The sequence below is a fragment of the Capricornis sumatraensis genome, chromosome 14, assembly GCF_032405125.1.
Source record: "Capricornis sumatraensis isolate serow.1 chromosome 14, serow.2, whole genome shotgun sequence".
NCBI classification, from domain to species: Eukaryota; Metazoa; Chordata; class Mammalia; order Artiodactyla; family Bovidae; genus Capricornis; species Capricornis sumatraensis.
In genome coordinates this window covers 71,222,554-71,243,830 of record NC_091082.1, presented here as the reverse complement: position 1 = coordinate 71,243,830, position 21,277 = coordinate 71,222,554, and the positions used below count along the sequence as shown (strand labels likewise).

The window sequence follows — 21,277 nt, the reverse complement described above, 5'->3', positions numbered from 1 at the left end:
TGGACCATAAAAAAAGCTGAGCACTGAAGAATTGATGCTTTTGAACTGTGGTGTTGGAGAAGACACTTGAGAGTCCCTTAGACAGCAAGGAGATCAAACCAATCAATCCTAAAGAGAATCAAGCCTGAATTTTCATTGGAAGGACTGATGCTGAAGCTGAAGCTTCAATCTTCTGGCCACCTGATGTGAACAGCCAACTCATTTGAAAAGACCCTGATGCTGGGAAAGATTGAAGGTGGGAGGAAAAAGGGGCAAAGAAGATGAGATGGTTGGATGGCATCACAGACTCAGTGGACATGAGTTTGAGCAAACTCTGGGAGATGGTGAGGGACAGAGAGGCCTGGCATGCTGCAGTCCATGGGGTCACAAAGAGTTGAACATGAGTTGGTGACTGAATAACAAATTATCAACTGTAGTCACTATGTTATATGTTAGATCCTTAAACCTTTTTTATCTTAGAGCTGAAAATTTGTACCAACTTCTGTAATTCTATATTTTGTGCTAATACTTAGTGTAATTTATTAATTTTTAAAGCTACTGTGCATTGGTTAAGATTTCTCCTTTCAATGCAGGGTGTGCTGGTTTGATCCCTGGTCAGACAGCTAAGACCCAGGAACTTAGGACTTAGGACTCCCCCCCAAAAACCAAAACATAAAACAGAAACAATATTGTAACAATGGCAATAAAGACTTTAAAAAGAAATAAAGCTTCTTTCAACTCAGTGATTTCATGCACTTATTTTCAGACATGATAGAGATTATAAAATCCTAGGGACCGGGGAGCCCGGTGGGCTGCCGTCTATGGGGTTGCAGAGTCGGACACGACTGAAGTGACTTAGCAGAGGCTACAAGACAAGAAAACACAAGTGTATTGTTTATGAAGCTAAATTTATTCAACCTAAGGACTTTACCTTTTACTTTTCTTTTTAGGACTTAACTTTTTTATTATGTCCATTCTACTTTTTTGGTATTTTATAATCCTTTCTTTTACTAATACTGTAATACAGATAATCAGTTCAGCTGCTCAGTAGTGTTGGACTCTTTGTGACCATGTGGACTGCAGCAGGCCAGGCTTCCATGTCCAATAAAGACAATAGGATATTTTAAGACATACTTTCATGGCAAAATTAGTCCAAAATTTTTTTAATACTACTGTTTTATAAAATCAAAAAGTCTGGCAACTCAAACTTAGAAATTATGTAGGAGACAGTTCCTCTCATGAACCTTAAAAACTAATAATTGCTTAAGAAGTAGTTTGAAAATTTGTGTTGATATTTTTTTCTGTATTTATTTATTGTTATTATGTACATTGACTGTTAGAGAAGTCATAAAAATTTAAAAGAAGAAATGTTATAAGTAGCTCATATTTGAAGAAGAATCTTTGTGATTTACTTTCATTCACAGCTACAAACTTTATATTTATCTTAGGTAACTTGTAAACCAAGCCAGAGCTCATCGTCTTGTTTCAGGGTTACTGTTTCTGTTGCTGAGCCCTTTTCTTCTAACATTGCAAATATTCCAAGAGATTTGGTTGATGAGATTTTGGAAGAACTAGAGCATAGTGTGTCTCTCTTGGAAGTATACCCTGTTGAAGGACAAGATTCTGATTTACATGATATTGCTTTGGCCTTGGAAGTTGTAAGGTATTAGAGCTTTTTACTTCCGAAAGTTCTCATATTTAAAAAGTTGATTTAATATGTAAGTCTTGTTCATATAGGTACTTTATTTAACTTTTACTCACAGCTGAAATCAGTTTTTCTATTTTTAATGTACATATTTGTGTCTAAAATATTCTCTCATGAAATATTTTATGTGGGCAATAAGCTTGCTGGGTTTTGATCTTACATTTTACAAAAATTGAATTTTAAAAACTTTTAGAGATAAGTCACACTAAATTCTGGGGTATTCCTTGGCTTTCACTGATGGGACCCAGGTTCAATTCCTAGTCAGGAAACTAAGATCTGGAAGGCTGCAAGGGGTGGCAAAAAAATTACCCCAAAAACAAAACCACCATATTCTGCTCATATTTAAGCATCTTAAATATATTAGATTTCATTTTTCACATTTAAAAGCATTACAAGTACCAGACGTCATCATCCCCATTATGATTGCTTCTTACACATTGATACAGTTTGAGAGAAGCTATATGTAAGCATAATACAGAATATTGGGGGGCACGTCTTTGTTTTCCTAATACCCCCAATATAAAATATGATTCTATCTCAGATATTATTTCTTTGGTAAACAAAATCAGCCACAGTCTATGAAATATGGAACATGAATTTTATAATCCCACTTCAAGAAACATTATTTGTAGTAACTTGAAATATAATGCAGATCATCTAATGTTTGAAGTTTTACTTTTAATATTAGTTCACTGAAAGTTTATTTTGAAATATTGGTGATGGACAGAGAAGCCTGGTGTGCTGCAGTCCATGGGGTCACAAAGAGTCAGACACGACTGAGTGACTGAACTGAACTGACTGATTTTTTTAAACAATTAAGATTCATATAAAGATTTCTGACATCAGGAGGATCTTTTAAATTATAAACATGGTACTGGCTGATTTTGACCACTGTCATCTCAATTTGATTTGTCGTAGGTTTTTTTATGACTTTCTTTGGAGAGACTGGGATGATGAAGAAAGTTGTGAGAATTATACTGCTTTGATTGAAGAAAGAATTAATTTGTAAGTATAGTTAAAAACTTACTCATCACATTATGTAAGATAAACATTGTCACTGTACTGATACTTTTCAGGTGGTGTGATATACAAGATGGAACTATACCTGGCCCTATTGCACAACGTTTCAAAAAAACTTTGGAGAAGTATAAAAACAAGCGAGTTGAACTCATTGAGTATCAGAGCAATATTAAAGAAGATCCATCTGCAGCAGAAGCTGTTGAATGTTGGAAAAAATACTATGAGATAGTAATGCTCTGTGGATTACTGAAAATGTGGGAAGATTTACGCCTCCGGTAATAATTTGCTCTATTTTTTTAAAAAAAAGATTTATTTATTTGTGTATCTATTCATTTTTTTGGTTGTCATAGGTGTGGGTCCTCATCTCTGTGCGCTGGCCATTTCCAGATGCAGTGAGCAGACGCCACTCTTTGATGCAATGCGAGGGCTTCCCACCATGGTGGGGTCTCTGTTACAGAGCTCAGGCTCTGGGTACACTGGCTCAGCAGTTGTGGCACACAGGCCCAGCCACTTCAGAGCATGTGGGATCCTCCCAGACCAGGGATCAAACCAGTGTCCCCTGTATTGCAAGGCAAATTCTTAACGACTGGGCTACCAAGGAAGCCCTGCCCTGTTTTAAATGGAAACAAAAAGATTGCATGGTCATTCTTTTTTTTAAAAAAGTAATTAATTTATTTTAATTGGAGGCTAATTAATTTACAATATTGTAGTGGTTTTTGCCATACATTGACATGAATCAGCCATGGGTGGTGTACATGTGTCCCCTATCCTGCATCCTGAATCCCCCTTTCACCTCCCTCCCCATCCCATCCCTCAGGGTCGTCCCAGTGCACTGGTCCTGAGCACCCTGTCTCAAGCATCGAACCTGGACTGGCAATCTGTTTCACATATGGTAATATACATGTGTCAATGCTATTCTCTCAAATCATCCCACCCTTGCCTTCTCCCACAGAGTCCAAAAGTCTGTTCTTTAAATCTGTGTCTCTTTAGTTCTTTGGCCTATTTTTTGATTGGGTCATTTGTTTTTCTGGAATTGAGCTGCGTGAGCTGCTTGTATATTTTTGAGATAATTTTTTGTCAGTTGCTTCGTCTTGCATATAGGGTCATTGTTACCATCTTTCTAAATTCCATATATATGTGTTAATATACTGTATTGGTGTTTTTCTTTCTGACTTACTTCAGTCTGTATAATAGGCTCCAGTTTCATCCACCTCATTAGAACTGATTCAAATGCATTCTTTTTAATAGCTGAGTAACATTGCATTGTGTATATGTACCACAGCTTTCTTATCCATTCGTCTGCCGATGGGCATCTAGGTTGCTTGCTTCCATGTCCTAGCTATTGTAAATAGTGCTGCTATGAACACTGGGGTACATGTGTTCTTTCAATTCTGGTTTCCTCAATGTGTATGCCCAGTAGTGGGATTGCTGGGCCATATGGCAGTTCTATTTCTAGTTTTTTAAGGAATCTCCACACTGTTCTCCATAGTGGCTGTACTAGTTTGCATTCCCACCAACAGTGTAAAAGGATTCCCTTTTCTCCACGCCCTCTTCATCATTTATTCTTTGTAGGCTTCTTGATAGCAGCCATTCTGACTGGCATGAGATGGTATCTCATTCTGGTTTTGATTTGCCTTTCTCTGATAATGAGTGATGTTGAGCATCTTTTCATGTGTTTGTTAGCCATCTGTATGTCTTCTTTGGAAAAATGTCTGTTTAGTTCTTTGGCCTATTTTTTGATTGGGTCGTTTATTTTTCTGGAATTGAGCTGTGTTAGCTGCTTGTATATCTTTGAGATTAACTTTTTGTCAGTTGCTTTGTTTCCTGTTATTTTCTCCCATTCTGAAGGCTGTCTTTTCACCTTGTGTATAGTTTCCTTCCTTGTGCAAAAGCTTTTAAGTTTAATTAGGCCCCATTTGTTTATTTTTGCTTTTATTTCCATTACTATGGGAGGTGAGTCATAGAGGATCCTGCTGTGATTTATGTCAGAGAGTGTTTTGCCTATATTTTCCTCTAGGAGTTTTATAGTTTCTGATCTTACATTTAGATCTTTAATCCATTTTGAGTTTATTTTTGTGTATGGTGTCAGAAAGTGTTCTAGTTTCAGTCTTTTACAAGTGGTTGACCAGTTTTCTTAGCACCACTTGTTAAAGAGATTGTCTTTTCTCTATTGTATATTCTCACCTCCTTTGTCAAAGATAAGGTGTCCATAGGTATGTGGATTTATCTCTGGGCTTTCTGTTTTGTTCCACTCATCTATATTTCTGTCTTTGTGCCAGTACCATACTGTCTCAATGACTGTAGCTTTGTAGTATAGTCTGAAGTCAGGCAGGTTGATTCTTCCAGTTCCATTCTTCTTTCTCAAGATTACTTTGGCTATTTGAGGTTTTTTTTGTATTTCCGTACAAATTGTGAAATTATTTGTTCTAGTTCTCTGAAAAATACCATTGGTAGCTTGATAGGGATTGCATTGAATCTATAGATTGCTTTGGGTAGTATACTCATTTTCATTATATTGATTCTTCCAGTCCATGAACACGGTATATTTCTCCATCTATTTGTGTCATCTTTGATTCTTTCATCACTGTTTTATAGTTTTCTACATAAATAGGTCTTTTGATTCTTTAGGTAGATTTATTCCTAAGTATTTTATTCTTTTCATTGCAATGGTGAATAGAATTTTTTCCTTAATTTCTCTATTTTCTCATTGTTAGTGTATAGGAATGCAAGGGATTTCTGTGTGTTAATTTTATATCCTGCAACTTTACTATATTCATTGATTAGCTCTAGTAATTTTCTGGTGGTGTCTTTCAGTTCAGTTCAGTTCAGTCGCTCAGTCGTGTCCGACTCTTTGCGACCCCATGAATCGCAGCACGCCAGGCCTCCCTGTCCATCACCAACTCCCGGAGTTCATTCACACTCACGTCCCTCGAGTCAGTGATGCCATCCAGCCATCTCATCCTCTGTCATCCCCTTCTCCTCCTGCCCCCAATCCCTCCCAGCATCAGAGTCTTTTCCAGGGAGTCAGCTCTTCGCATGAGGTGGCCAAAGTACTGGAGTTTCAGCTTTAGCATCATTCCTTCCAAAGAACACCCAGGGCTGATCTCCTTCAGAGTGGACTGGTTGGATCTCCTTGCAGTCCAAGGGACTCTCAAGAGTCTTCTCCAACACCACAGTTCAAAAGCATCAATTCTTTGGCACTCAGCTTTCTTTATTGTCCAACTCTCACATCCATACATGACGACTGGAAAAACCATAGCCTTGACTAGACGGAACTTTGTTGGCAAAGTAATGTCTCTGCTTTTCAATGTGCTATCTAGGTTGGTCATAACTTTCCTTCCACTGAGTGAGTGTCTTTTAATTTCATGGCTGCGGTCACCATCTGCAGTGATCTTGGAGCCCCAAAAATAAAGTCTGACACTGTTTCCACTGTTTCCCCATCTATTTCCCATGAAGTGATGGGACCAGATGCCATGATCTTCATTTTCTGAATGTTGAGCTTTAAGCCAACTTTTTCACTCTCTTCTTTCACTTTCATCAAGAGGCATTTTTAGTTCCTCTTCACTTTCTGCCATAAGGGTGGTGTCATCTGCGTATCTGAGGTTATTGATATTTATCCTGGCAATCTTGATTCCAGCTTGTGCTTCTTCCAGATGGTGTCTTTAGGGTTTTCTATGTAGAGGATCGTGTCATCTGCAAATAATGAGAGTTTTACTTCTTCTTTTCCAGTCTGGATTCCTTTTATTTCTTTTTCTTCTCTGATTGCTGTGGCCAAAACTTCCAAAACTATGTTGTATAGTAGTGGTGAGAGTGGGCACCCTTGTCTTATTCCTGACTTTGGGAAATGCTTTCAATTTTTCACTATTGAGGATAATGTTTGCTATGGGTTTATCGTATGTGGCTTTTATTATGTTGAGGTATGTTCCTTCTATGCCTGCTTTCTGGAGGGTTTTTATCATAAATGGATGTTGAATTTTGTCAAAGGCTTTCTCTGCACCTATTGAGATAATCATATGGTTTTTATCTTTCAATTTGTTAATGTGGTGTATCACATTGACTGATTTGCGGATATTGAAGAATCCTTGCATCCCTGGGATAAAGCCCACTTGGTCATGATGTATGATCTTTTTAATATGTTGTGGGATTCTGTTTGTTAGAATTTTGTTGAGGATTTTTGCATCTGTGTTCATCTGTGATATTGGCCTATAGTTTTCTGTTTTTGTGGCATCTTTGTCTGGTTTTGGTATTAGGGTGATGGTGGCCTCATAGAATGAGTTTGGCAGTTTACCTTCCTCTGCAATTCTCTAGAAGAGTTTGAGTAGGATAGGCGTTAGCTCTTCTCTAAATTTTTGGTAGAATTCACCTGTGAAGCCACCTGGTCCTGGGCTTTTGTTTGTTGGAAGATTTTTTATTACACTTTTAATTTCCATGCTTGTCATGGGTCTGTTAAGATTTTCTGTTTCTTCCTGGTTCAGTTTTTGAAGGTTATACTTTTCTAAGAATTCATCCATTTCTTCCAAGTTGTCCATTTTATTGTCTTGTAGTTACTGATAGTAGTCTCTTACGATCCTTTGTATTTCTGTGTTGTCTGTTGTGATTTCTCCATTTTCATTTCTAATTTTGCTGATTTGATTCTTCTCCCTTTTTTTCTTGATGAGTCTGGCTAATGGTTTGTCTATCTTCTCAAAGAACCAGCTTTTAGTTTTGTTGATTTTTTCTATAGTCTCCTTTGTTTCTTTTTACTTTATTTCTGCCCTAATTTTTATGATTTCTTTCCTTCTGCTAACCCTAGGGTTCTTCACTTCTTCTTTTTCTAGTTGCTTTAGGTGTAAAGTTAGGTTATTTTTTTGATTTTTCTGTTGTTTCTTGAGGTAAGCTTATATTGCTATGAACCTTCCCCTTAGCACTGCTTTTACTGAATCCCATAGGTTTTGGTTGTCATGTTTTCATTTTCATTTGTTTCTAGGCATATTTCAATTTCTTCTGTGATTTGTTGGTTGTTCAGAAGCATGTTGTTTAGCCCCCATATGTTTGTATTTTTAACAGTTTTTTTCCTGTAGTTGATATCTAATCTTACCTCACTGTGATCAGAAAAGATGCTCAGAATGATTTCAAATTTCTTGAATTTACCAAGGCTAGATTTATGGCCCAGGATGTGATCTATTCTGGAGAATGTTCCGTGTACACTTGAGAAAAAGGTGAAATTCACAGTTTGGGGGTGAAATTCACAGTTCGGGGGTGAAATGTCCTATAGACATCAATTAGGTCTAACTGGTTCATTGTATCATTTAAAGTTTGTGTTTCCTTCCTAATTTTCTGTTTAGCTGATCTATCCATAGGTGCAAGTGCGGTATTAAAGTCTCCCACTATTATTGTGTTACTGTTAATTTCCCCTTTCATATTTGTTAGCATTTGCCTTACATATTGCAGTGCTCCTATGTTGGATGCGTATATATTTATAATTGTTATATCTTCTTCTTGGATTGATCCTTTGATCATTATGTATTGTCCTTTGTCTCTTTTCACGGCCTTTATTTCAAAGTCTATTTTATCTGATATGAGTATTGCTAATCCTGCTTTCTTTTGGTCTCCATTTACATGAAATATCTTTTTCCAACCCTTCACTTTCAGTCTGTATGTGTTCCTTGTTTTGAAGTGGATCTCTTGTAGACAGCATATACAGGGGTCTTGTTTTTGTATCCATGCAGCTAGTCTTTGTTTTTTGGTTGGGGCATTCAACCCATTTACATTTAAGGACTTCCCTGGTGGCTCAGATGGTAAAGTGTGTTTACAATGTGGGAGACCCGGGTTCGATCCCTGGGTTGGAAAGATCCCCTGGAAAAGGAAATGGCAATCCACTCCAGGAGTATTGTCTGGAAAATCCCATGGACAGAGGAGTCTGGTAGGCTACAGCCTATGGGGTCACAAAGAGTCAGACACGACTGAGCAATTTCACTTCACTTCACTTCACTTCACATTGATAAGTATGATCCCATTGCCAATTACTTTGTTGTTTTGGGTTCAAGTTTATAAACCTTTTCTGTGTTTCCTGTCTAGAGAAGATCCTTTAGCATTTGTTGATGAGCTGGTTTGGTGGTGCTGAATTCTCTCAGCTTTTGCTTGTCTGTAAAGCTTTTGATTTCTCCTTCATATTTGAATGAGATCCTTACTAGGTATAGTAATCTGGGTTGTATATTTTTCTTTTTCATCACTTTAAGTATGTCCTGCCCTTCCCTTCTGGCCTGAAGAGTTTCTATTGAAAACTTAGTTGTTATCCTTACGGGTATCCCCTTGTGTGTTATTTGTTGCTTTTCCCTTGCTGCTTTTAATATTTGCTCTTTGTGTTTGATCTTTGTTAATTTGATTAATGTGTCTTGAGGTGTTTCACCTTGGGTTTATCCTGTTTGGGACTCTCTGGGTTTCTTGGATTTGGGTGGCTATTTCCTTCCCTATTTTAGGGAAGTTTTCAACTATTATCTCAAGTATTTTCTCATAGCCTTTCTTTTAGTCTTCTTCTTTTGGACTCCTATGATTTGAATGTTGGGATGTTTAACATTGTCCTGGAGGTCTCTGAGGTTGTCCTCATTTCTTTTCATTCTTTTTTCTTTTTTCCTCTCTGCATCATTTATTTCCACCATTCTATCTTCCACCTCACTTATCCTGTCTTCTGCCTCAGTTATTCTACTGTTGGTTCCCTCCAGAATGCTTTTGATGTCAGTTATTGCATTATTCATAATTGATTTACTCATTTTTATTTCTTCTAGGTCCTTGTTAAACATTTCTTGCATCTTCTCAATCTATTTATCTGTAACTCCATTTTGTTTTCAAGATTTTGGATCATTTTACTATCATTATTCTGAATTGTTGTTCAGGTAGACTCCCTATCTCCTCCTCTTTTGTTTGGTTTGGTGGTCATTTATCATGTTCCTTTACCTGCTGAATATTTCTCTGTGTTTTCATTTTGTTTAGGTTGCTGTGTTTGGGGTGGCCTTTCTGTAGGCTGGAAGTTTGTGGTTCCTCTTTATTGTGGAGGTTGCTCCCTGTGGGTGGGGTTGGACTAGTGGCTTGTCAAGGTTTCCTGGTTAGGGAAGCTTGTGTCTGTCTTCTGGTGGATGGAGCTGGATTTCTTCTCTCTGGAGTGCAATGAAGTGTCCAGTAGTAAGTTTTGAGGTGTCTATGGGTTTGGTGTGACTTTGGGCAGCCTGAATTTTAATGCTCAGGGCTGTGTATGTCTTGCTCTGGAACTTGTTCGCTCCTGGGTGGAGCTTGATTTCAATGTAAGTATGGAGGCTTTTGGATGAGCTTTTGTTGATTAATGTTCCCTGGAGTCAGGAGTTTTCTGGTGTTCTTAAGTTTTAGATTTAAGCCTCCTGCCTCTGGCTTTCAGTCTTATTCTTACAGTAGTCTCAAGACTTATCCATCCATACAGTACAGATGATAAAACATCTAGGTTAATGGTGAAAAGATTCTCCACAGTGAGGGACACCAAGAGAGGTTCACAGAGTTACATGGAGAAGAGAAGAGAGAGGAGGGAGATAGAGGTGACCAGGAGGAGAAGAGGGGAAATCAAAAGGGGAGAGAGCAGTCTAGCCAGTAATCAATTCCCTGTGTGCTCTCCACGGTCTGGAACACCCAGAGAGGTTCATGGAGTTACATAGAGAAGAGAAAATGGAAGAGGAGATAGAAGTGACCAGGAGGAAAAGAGGGGGAGTCAAAGGGGAGAGACCAATCTAGCCAGTAATCAGTTCCCTAAGTGTTCTCCACAGCCCAGAACACCCAGAGAGATTCACAGAGTTGAGAAGAGAAGGGGAAAGGAGGAGACAGAGGTGACCTGGGGGAGGAAAGGGAGAGTCAAAAGGAGAGAGAGCAATTAAGCCAGTAATCATACCCCTAAGTAAAAATGGGTACTGAAGATGAAATTCTTAAAGGTACAAAATTGATAACAAATACCAAAAAGCAAAGATTAAAAATCTAGAGTAGAGGTTAGACTCTCAAAACTACAATATTAAAAATACAAACAAAACCAAACACAAAAATTATAAAATATATATATGGGTTTTTTTTTTGCAAGGTAGTAATAGGTTATAAAATGAAAATTAGAGGAGTAATAAAGAACCTAAAAATTTAAAAAGTAAAAAAGTAAAAATTAAAAATGATAATAGTAAAAATATATCTAAGAATTTCTCTGGAGCTGTTTAGGGCAGTGTGGGGTCAGTTCAGTTTCAGATAGTTCCTTGTACCAGCTTATACTTCTTCCCAAGGTCTGTAGGCCCCTTCCAATGCTTAGTCATGCCAACTACAGGGTTTTAATCTGTTGCACCTGTCACTTCTAGAGCCGTTCCCTCTTCTTTGTTTATTTGGCTTCCTCTGTTTGCAAGTCTCTTCAGTGTCTAATTTCCACCCTGACACAAGAGGGCAAAGGTGGTCACTTATTTAGGCTCACTTGTTCAGTTATGCTATGGGAAGGGAGGAACACTGCAAACAAATATCACTGGTGTGTGTGGGGAGTGCTCTGTTATGGACCACACTGGGTTTGCCCCAGCTCATGGAGGCATGTGCTTTCCTGGTCTGCAGTGCTCAGGCTCTGCAGGAGAACTGTCCAAAGCAGGCCCTGCGTTTCATACTTCCCAGGTCTAAGATGCTCAGGTTCAGGTTCTCAGATACTCCACAAAGGCACAGACTTGGTTGGGCGTGAGTTTTGTGCCCTTCCCAGGTCCGAGCGGCTCAGGTGACCAGGTGTTTGGCGAGCACACTGTCCCAGGTGGGCTGTGGGTCTTAATCACCTCCCCGGTCCCAGCTGCTTGGTTTCCTAGCTGCACCAGGAGAGCACTGTCTCAGGTGTGCCGTGTGTCTCCTCTAGGGAGCTGATCTCTGGCTGCAACCCTCCTGGCAGATGTCAGCTGTCCAGGATCCCAGGAAGACTTAGTTAGCAACTCAGAGCCTGCTCACAGTTTGGTGGAGGATGCTGTCTCTGGGGCCAAGACTGCCTCTCATCTTCTGGCTCTGGCTGTTGCCCGCCTGCCTCTCTGCCTCTGGCAAGGGGAGGGGCTGGTCCAGAGCTGGCTAGCTTTCCCTTGGTATTTATGCAATCCTTTGTTCTGTGAGCGGGCCAGGCTGTGCCTTAGGTTAGAGCTTTTCGCAGGAAAGTTCTCTCTCTCTTTCTTTTTTTTCTCTCTCTGGCTATCACACAGTTTGGGTTGCTATCTCATGTTAGCTCCCTCAGATTGTCTTCAGGGCATTCAAGCCCGGTCCTTACCCTAAGTGTTCAACCTGCACCTCGCTGTCCAGCCCCCGCTTGCTGGTGGTGGACGCAGCGTCTGGGCTACTTCTCTGCTGCTAGCTGCAGTTAGGCATGTGTTCTGTGGGTTGTTTTTTTTTTCCTCCTGGTTATGTTGCCCTCTGAGATTCCAAAACTCCCCACAGACCCACCGGTGAGAGGGTTTCCCGCTATTTGGAAACTTCTCCTCCTTCATGACTCCCTTCCCGGGACGGGTCTCCATCCCTAACTCTTTTGCCTCTTTTTTTTCTTTTATAGTTGTCCTACCCTCTTTCAAAGAGAATGAGCTGCCTTTTTGGATGCCTGGTGTCCTCCACCAGCGTTCAGAAGTTGTTTTGTGGAAGTTTTTCAGCATTCAAATGATCTTTTGATGAACTCACTGGGGAGAAAGTGGTCTCCCTGTCCTATTCCTTCATCTTCCATGGTCATTCTTTTATCATATCACTTGTCATATACCACCCCAATTGAAATAGGTTATAAAAATAGACATCTAATTTATGCTTTTGAACTGTGGTTTTGGAGAACACTTTTGGGAGTCCCTTGGACTGCAAGATCAAACCAGTCAGTCCTAAAGGAAATCAGTCCTGAATATTCATTGGAACGACTGATGCTGAAGCTGAATCTCCAATACTTTGGCCACCTGATGCGAAGAACTGACTCATTGGAAAAGACCCTGATGCTGGGAAAGATTGAAGGCAGGAGGAGAAGAGGACGACAGAGGATGAGATGGTTGGATGGCATCACTGACACAATGGACATCAGTTTGAGCAAGCTCTGGGAGTTGGTGATGGACAGGGAAGCCTGGTGTGCTGCAGTCCATGGGGTCACAAAGAGTCAGACACGACTCAGCGACTGAACTGAACTGAACTGAACTTATGAGATAAGCACAGGCACAACTACCAGTATTGGAAAATTATTTTTGTATGAGCCGAATTCACTGAAATCAATGTTTTGGGGTTTTTTATTTTAAAAAAGATCTCATAAATCTAGTCCTCTCCTTACCTTTCTTCTTTACCTTCTTAATTTTGGCCAAAGCATAAGAAAAGAGTCAGGAGACATTGTCCACATATAAAATGCAAGTAGAGAGTGAGAATTTGTGGCATTTTGGTTTGAGGGTCATCACCAGCTGTTATAGCTCAGGTAGCAAAAAAATGCCATCTTACTGTTTCAAGGTGACACAAAGGACAGAGTTCAAGGCTGACAGAGTAGCTGGAAATTTAGTTGGGATATTCTGAAAGTGAGAGAGCTGCAAAAGGAGTGAGACCCAAAATTTGAGCAACAGAGAAATGAAAACTATAATAAAAAAGAACCAAGAATTTCTGGATTTAGCTCTGACATGCAAAGAGCTTGTGAGTTATCATCCCTATCCTTACAACAAGAAAAAAGCTGAACAAACTTGAAAATTACTTTCTTGGAACCATCAGAGAACTGAGATCACAGGACAAACTGCCACCCTAAAATTTGGAGAAAGATAAATTCAGAGAGTCACAGCTAAGATCTGCTTATCTTGAACAGAACCAGCCAGAGCCATAAATTATAAGAACATTTAAATGGTAATTTTGATAGATTGCTGGATGCTGAATGATAACTAGTATGAAAGAAACTCACAGGGAGCTACAGTTATTAGTGAGATCCCATACCTTTGTGGGGTTTTACCTCTAGGAGTCTCACTAGATTCTCAGTGAAGAGCCAAGAAAGATTCTGTTACGACTCTGGAAGGGTGAAGGGAAAAGTACCCATTATGAAATATACCCAGAGCATTCTCCATATAAAGATCAGCTATTCTCCAGAAGAAAAGTCTTTACCAGAGCTTTTCGCCACCTAGAGGAAAGGCATTTCTCTGACTCTAGTCCCTTCTAGCCTTCCTGTCGGGAAAGAGAGGATTAAGAAACAGTTGTGAAGGTCACAGTCCAGGGACATAGACTCAGTAAAAGACTGATAAGTAATCACAAGAGTATAGACACTTCCTCTCCACTAAATCTTAAAACCATACCAACAAGATTCCAGGACAATAACTGGATTGTAGTTAAAAGAGCTGTAAGACACAGACTCTTCTAAAGAGTAGTTTGGGGCTTCTAAAGGACGCCTGAAGGTATATAGAGGAGACTGAAAATTAGAAGTCACAGGAATTTGAAGTCTTTGACACACAAAGCTACAGCAAATAAACATAGGCTACCTCCTGGTTGGATTAATAATTAATCTACCTCACTTCCTGTTAGCCATGTGTGGGTTTCAAAAAAAGTTATGATATGCTAAAAGGCAAGGAAATAAACCAAGTCTGAGGAGGGAAAGCAAGCATCAATAACAGACTCAATTATGATTTCAGAATTTACCAGACAGGAAATTTAAAATAGCTATGATTGGGACTTCCCCTGGCAGTTCAGTGGTTAAGACTCTGCACTTCCACTGCAGGGGGCACAGGTTCGATCCCTGGTCAGGGAACTAAGATCCCACACGCCATGCAGTGCAACCAAAAAAAAAAAAAAGTAGCTATGATTAATATGTTAAGGACTTTAATGGAAAAAAGTATACAACATGCAAGAAAAAAATGGATAATGTTCAAGCAAAACATGGAAACTGTAAGAATGAATTAAAAGATCATTCTAAAAATCAAAGACACTGTAAATAGAAATGAAGACTTCCTTTGAAGGGCTCATGAATAGGTGGGACACAACTGAGGAAAGAATCAGAAAGCTTGAAGATATGTCAATCAAATTGTCTCGAACTGAAGTACAAAGAGAAAAGATAATGAAAAAAAATCTAAGAATTGTGGAATAGTTTCAAAGAATGTAGCATATGTGCAATTGGAATACCAGAAAAGGAGAAAGCAAATGCAGCTGAAAAAAAAATTCAAATTCATAATGGTGAAAATTTCCAAAATTAAATGAAGACACCAAACCACAGATCCAAGAAGCTTAAGAGAACACCAAGTAGGACAGATACTCCCAAAATGTGCAAATAGGCATATTATATTTAAAATGAAGAAAATCAGAGATAAGAAAAAATCTTGAAAGAAACCAAGAGGGTAAATAAACTCTACCTGTGTGTGTGTGTTTAGTTGTTCAGTCATGTCCGACTCTTTGCAATCACATAAACCGTAGCTTGCCGTGCTCCTCTGTCCATTGGATTTTCCCAGAAAGAATACTGGAGTGGGTTTGCATTTCCTACTCTAGGGGATCTTCCAAACCAGGGATTGTACCTGTGTCTCTTGCATCTCCTTTGTTGGCAGGTGGATTCTTTGCCACTGAGCCACCAGGGAAGCCAACACCTTTTTTTTTTTTTTTGCAAAGTCTTCCAAAAAATAAAAAGAGTAAGGACTACTTCCTCAACTCATTCTATGAGGACATTATCACCTTGATACCAAAACTATAGAAAGATATCACAAGAAAACTGCAAAAAATATCCTGTATAAATATAGATGCTGGGACTTCCTTGGTGGTCCAATGGTTAAGACTCTGAGCATCCAAAGCACAGAAATGTGGGTGCAATCCCTGGTCACGGAACTAAGTCCCACATGCTGCAGGACACAGACAAAAGACTTAAATAATAAATATAGATGCAAAATCTTCAATAATACTTTAACAAACTGGGTCTAGCAACATATGAAAAGATTAGACACTATGACAAGTGGAATTTATCCCAGGAATGCAAGGTTGGTTTAACATATGGAAATAAATCAATATAATACACAATAAAGCCACACTATCATCTCAAAAGTTACAGAAAAATCATTTGACAAAATTCCTCTTTCATGATAAAAATTCTAAAAAAACTTAGACTAGAATGGATCTTCCTCAACCTGTTTAAGGCTATCTGTGAAAATCCTATAACATCATATTTACCAATGAAAGAATGGATGTTTCCCCGCCTAAGATCAGAAACAAGACAATGATGTCCACTCTTGTATTCAGTTGTGCTGGAGGTTCTAGCCAGAACAATAGGAAAGAAAAGGAAATAAATTCATGCAGATCCAAAAAGGAAAATGAAAATTATCTCTACTTGCAGAGACATAATCTTGTATATAGAAAATCGTAATGAATTGATGCTTTTGAACTGTGGTGTTGGAGAAGACTCTTGAGAGTCCCTTGGACTGCAAGGAGATCCAACCAGTCCATCCATCCTAAAGGAGATCAGTCCTAGGTGTTCGTTGGAGGGACTGATGTTGAAGCCGAAGCTCCAATACTTTGGCCACCTGATGCAGAGAGCTGACTCATTTGAAAAGACCTTGATGCTGGGAAAGTTTGAGGGCAGGAGGAGAAGGGGATGACAGAGGATGAGATGGTTGGATGGCATCACTGACACAATGGACACATGGGTTTGGGTGGACTCCACGAGTTGGTGATGGACAGGGAGGCCTGGTGTGCTGCAGTTCATGGGGTCGCAAAGAGTCGACACAACTGAGTGACTGAACTGAATAATGAAATATTTTTCTGTGATGTAAAGAAATTGCTGATATACAAAATAACATGGTGGATCTCAAAATAGTCTGACTGGAAAACTCCAGACACAAGAGAGTACATAGCATATTCTACTTTAAAATTCCATTTTAAAATTACAAAAAAGGTAATCGTACTGATGAACCTATTTGCAGGGCAGCAACAGAGATGCCGACCTAGAGAACAGACTTGCATACACAGCTGGGGAAAGAGAGGAATTGAGAGAGTAGCACTGAAACATATACATTACCATATATGAGACAGAGAGCTAATGGGAAGTTGCTGTATCATACAGGGAGCTCAACCCAGTGCTCTGTGACAACCTAGAGGGATGGAATGGGGTGAGGGGTGGGAGGGAGGATCAATAGGGAGGGGACACATGTATACTTATGGCTGATTCACATGGCTATATAACAGAAACCAACACAACTTATAAAGCAGTTATCCTCCAATTAAAATTACAAGAAAGGAAAATCTATGACAAAAAGATAAGTGGGTTTCTGAAAGTCCATGTTGAGGACTGACTGCAAAGATGTATGAACTTGTACGATGGGAATATTCTATATATTGAGTGTTATGATTGAGTTAAATGGGTGTATACATTTGTGAAATCTCATAGAGTGGTTCACTTAAAATGAGTGTTATGTAAATTATACCTTATTAAAAGTATAATTTTGAAAATCACTGACATATACCTTTAATTTTAAAGCTAGGATTGTATGGTAAACTATTTCCTGCATGTAAGATGCTTTACTCTTTGAGCAACTAATAATTAGATATATGGTGAAAAAAATGCATGAGTAGTTCTCGTTCTCAAATCAAAATTTGCTTAAATAGGTATAAAAGTGCTAAATGGGTTTGATGTTGAAATGTTAAATGAAACTTCCTTTGGAGGACATTGCTAATATCTTAGAGTTCAAAATTTAATCATTAGAATGATAAATACTTAGGAACAGTTCTATGAAATTTTAAGCTTCACAAAAATATTGGTTACTGAGATATTGTTTATATGTGGAACCTAAAAAGAAGAGTGCAAATGAACTTAGTTACAATACAGAAGTAGAGTCACAAATGTGAAAACAAACTCATGGTTACCATGGTATAAGGGGGAGGGGAGAGAAATAAATTGGGATTGACATATACACACTACAAAGTGTATATAGAATAGATAACTAATAAGGACCTACTGTTATAACACAAGGAACTCTACTGTATAATCTGTAATGACCTGTATGGGAAAAGAATCTAAAAATAGGGTGGCTATATGTATATGCACAACTGACTGACTTTGCTGTACACCTGCAACTAACACAACCTTATAAATTAATTATATACCAATAAATTATTTTAAATATTGATAATTGAAACATAAGCGGAAAAATATTGGTATTAATGCTGCATCAAGTGATAATCAAAGTGCTGCAGAGAACCCAAAAGATTACACATAAGGTAAATATGTCTGACAGTAATGATAAAAGTTATACTCAATTTTTTTTCTTTCTTTTGATAACACTTAATTGATTAATAGGAAACAGGAACTGTAAAGGAAAGCAGAAAGAAGACAAAGAATGAAATTATCTAAAAGTGCTGAATAGCAATCAGTTAAAAACAATGAAGAAAGAAGCTAGAATTGTCTGATGGAGGCCAACAGCCAACTTATCCTGTTTCAAAGGATAAGTTCTCCATAGATACGAAAACAATCTCAATTGAACATAGTCTCTCAAATTAGGCAGGTCCCCAAATATTCTTATACCTCAGTAACACAGATATAACCTATCTCTGCTTTGAGTGTCTACAGTTCAATATATTATGAAAGTATAATCAGGAAATTTTCTACTGTACTGAAAAGATGATTGAGGTATTGATTGTAGTGAGTTGCATGCAGATTTTCAGAGTTCAAAAGATTTCAGAGTTCAGTGGTTTAAACACTCAGTTATCTAAAAGATCTCAATGATTCCATCACTTTCAAGTTGCTCATTGCTCTCAAGAAACTCAAAATGAATGGAACCTATTTCTCAAAGATGCTTAGTATAAAGTTTTAAGTAGGTGTACCTTGAATATTTTTCATATTGATTTAATTAAAAATAAATGTTTTCAACTTCAGAGTTCATGGACCTTTCTTTCCAAGAATTCTGAGGCGTAGGAAAGGAAAAAGAAACTTTGGAAAGACTATAACACATATCGTAGCAAAAGTGATGACTACTGACATGGTAAGAAATACATTTTATTCTTATTTGTTCATTTAAGTTTTAGCTGCATATAATTAGAAAACAAGCTCTTTGAAGGTTGGATTCTTGTATGACGTTAATGTCTTATTTCCTCCATTACACCCAGCTCAATGATTGACATATAATAGGTACTAAATAAATAAATGTCCACAACTATTTACAGAGTACTAATCTTGTTGCTAGGTGATATGCTAGCACCTATGGGAGAGAAATATGAGAAATACTGCATTTGAGGGAGATACACTTTTGAACCAGACCCATAGTCCTGCTTCTTCCATACATCTGAGCAATTTGAATGATGGTGGAGATGTTGTTTAGTGGAAGCTGAGCCATGTCCGACTCTTTGTGACTCCGTGGACTGTAGCCTGCCAGGCTCTTCTGCCCATGGGATTTCCCAGCAAGTATACTGGAGTGGGCTGCCATTTCCTCCTTCAGGGGATCTTCCCAACCCAAGGATCAAACCCACATCTCCTGCATTGGAAGGTGGATTCTTTACCACTGAGCCACCTGGGAAGCCCTATGGTGGAGACACGGACAAGTAAATAGGCTATTGCAGTTGCCACACAGAATAATATAATAGTAAATGCTATGATAGGAGTATATACAGGAGGCACTTAGGATGGGTACATAAGCAGAGTTAGGAATTCTGGCAACGCTGGCTGAAAGAAATAATGCAGATGAAACCTCAAGGATGAGTGTAAATTGAACTAGCCCAAGTGGGGAAATGTTCTAAGTCACCTCATTTGACCTCTCAGTAGTATTTCACAGCTCTCTCCTTGAATAGTCTTTCATTGTCTTCTGTTACCATACTTTGCTGGTTCAATCTCTCTAGTTGTTGTATTTTTTCTCCTTCTGTACTCTAAATGCTTGGAACTTATCTTTTTTCTGCACTATAATATGCCTAAGTGATTTATGTGATCTTTTCCCATAACTTCAGTTATATACACTGATAATCTAAAATGTATCCACAGCCCACATTTTTTGTTCTGAGCCCCAAACCAGTATGTCTAGCTACCTATTGCTCATCACCCCTTAATTATCTTCTGAGTACTTCAACTCAGTGTCCACAATTAAATTCATGATCTTATCCAGTACTTAGTTTATATTCTAGAGGTCTCTGTTTCAGTAAACGGCACCACCATCTACCCAGTTGTTAATTACCATCTTCTGAGAGTTTGTCGTCCCCTCATCGCCTTCATATACCCCTTCCTCCCTCACTAAACCACATCTTGGCATACACCATGTTGTTTCAGAGAGCTACCATATGTCCTTTAGGTCTCAATTTAAATGTCGTTTCCATAGGAAAAAACTTGCTCAACCTTCCAGAATACATAGACTACATACTGTGCACCCTGCATGTTCCCTTACTGTTACTTTTCCTTATCATAACTATGTTAAATATTCTCTGTGGCTACCTATTGAGTGTCTGTCTCTTTCACTATTAATATACTAGCTTTTAAGAGCAAGGAGAGTATGTTTATCATTCATCTAGTCACCGAGCATGATGACTGGTATAAGGTGGGTGCTGAGCATTTTTCATTGAATAGTAAATGAGTACATGTTTGATAGAGTATGGGGTATATATGAGTAACTAAAAGAAGTCCAGAAAGGATGGTATTTAATACCTAGTAGGAGAGTGAATAGAGATAAAGCCTGGCCTATTAGACTGGTCTTATATGTTATCCTACCAATTTTTATTATTTTAAACAAAATTTAATTTTCCTTTGATTTGCTTACTGGATCAGATTTTCAATAGCATTAATTATTCCACCAACTATATTTGTAAACATCTTTTGAAACATCATTGTAAAGTAAGGTATAGATTTTATCTCCAGCCTTTTAAAATATTTTTATTTTTACCTATCTTTTTATTTGTTTTTAAATCTGTTTTTGGCTTTATTTTCCTATATAACAGTAAAATGTTTCTGTAATTTTTATTCAGTGCTTTGCAACCCTGTCTTCATTTGTGTAAGTAAATATCCACAAACTTCAGACAACAGGACAATGAGAGGAAGAGTACTCTGAGAAGGCAGCATCATCAATTTCTACTTTGCTCAGATCTTTGATTTTAGATTTACCTTTGAGGTGGACAAAATATTTTAATTTGGTGTACCTAGTCACAGCTGTGTATATAAGCCTTTAACAGTTTTCTCAACTTTGAAGATTCTTTAGTCTTTTTCCTGCTCTATACTCTCCATAAACAGTTTCAATCCATGCCCATTTAATCCATGCCATTATACTGGTGATCTTTACAAGTAGTGTACTGAAAAGGCATGGACTTTGTAGTCAGGTAGCCCAGTGTTTAAATAGCCTGTTTTGGGCAAGCTGCCTAACTCTGAACCCCAAATTCTTTATTTTTAGAGTGCTTTAAAAAGAGAGAAAAACTGCTGATTAAGAGGATGATCTTGAGCCAAACTGCCTGGATGCAGAGTCTGGCTTTGGCACTCATTAATTATGTGATTTTCAACAAGCTGTTTTCCCATTTGCGCTTTAGTTCCTCATCTGTAAAACAGAGATAATATGTATTCTTTATTTATATTATAGAGACTATATGAATTCACATTTGTGATGTGCTTAGAATAATGGTCAGCACATAGTAAGTACTCGATAATCGTTTTCTGCTAGTATGATG

General features: G+C 38.3%; 1 protein-coding gene across 1 annotated transcript in view; it reads left to right on the top strand.

Annotated features, from left to right (window-relative positions):
- The window catches only part of SHCBP1L (SHC binding and spindle associated 1 like), a 38,230-nt gene that overhangs the window by 5,870 nt on the left and 11,083 nt on the right, over positions 1-21,277 (top strand). The window contains exons 3-6 of the mRNA XM_068986561.1: positions 1,428-1,642; positions 2,603-2,689; positions 2,761-2,979; positions 18,522-18,627. Coding sequence (XP_068842662.1) covers positions 1,428-1,642; positions 2,603-2,689; positions 2,761-2,979; positions 18,522-18,627 — 627 coding nt within the window. The remainder of the gene's footprint in view (positions 1-1,427; positions 1,643-2,602; positions 2,690-2,760; positions 2,980-18,521; positions 18,628-21,277) is intronic.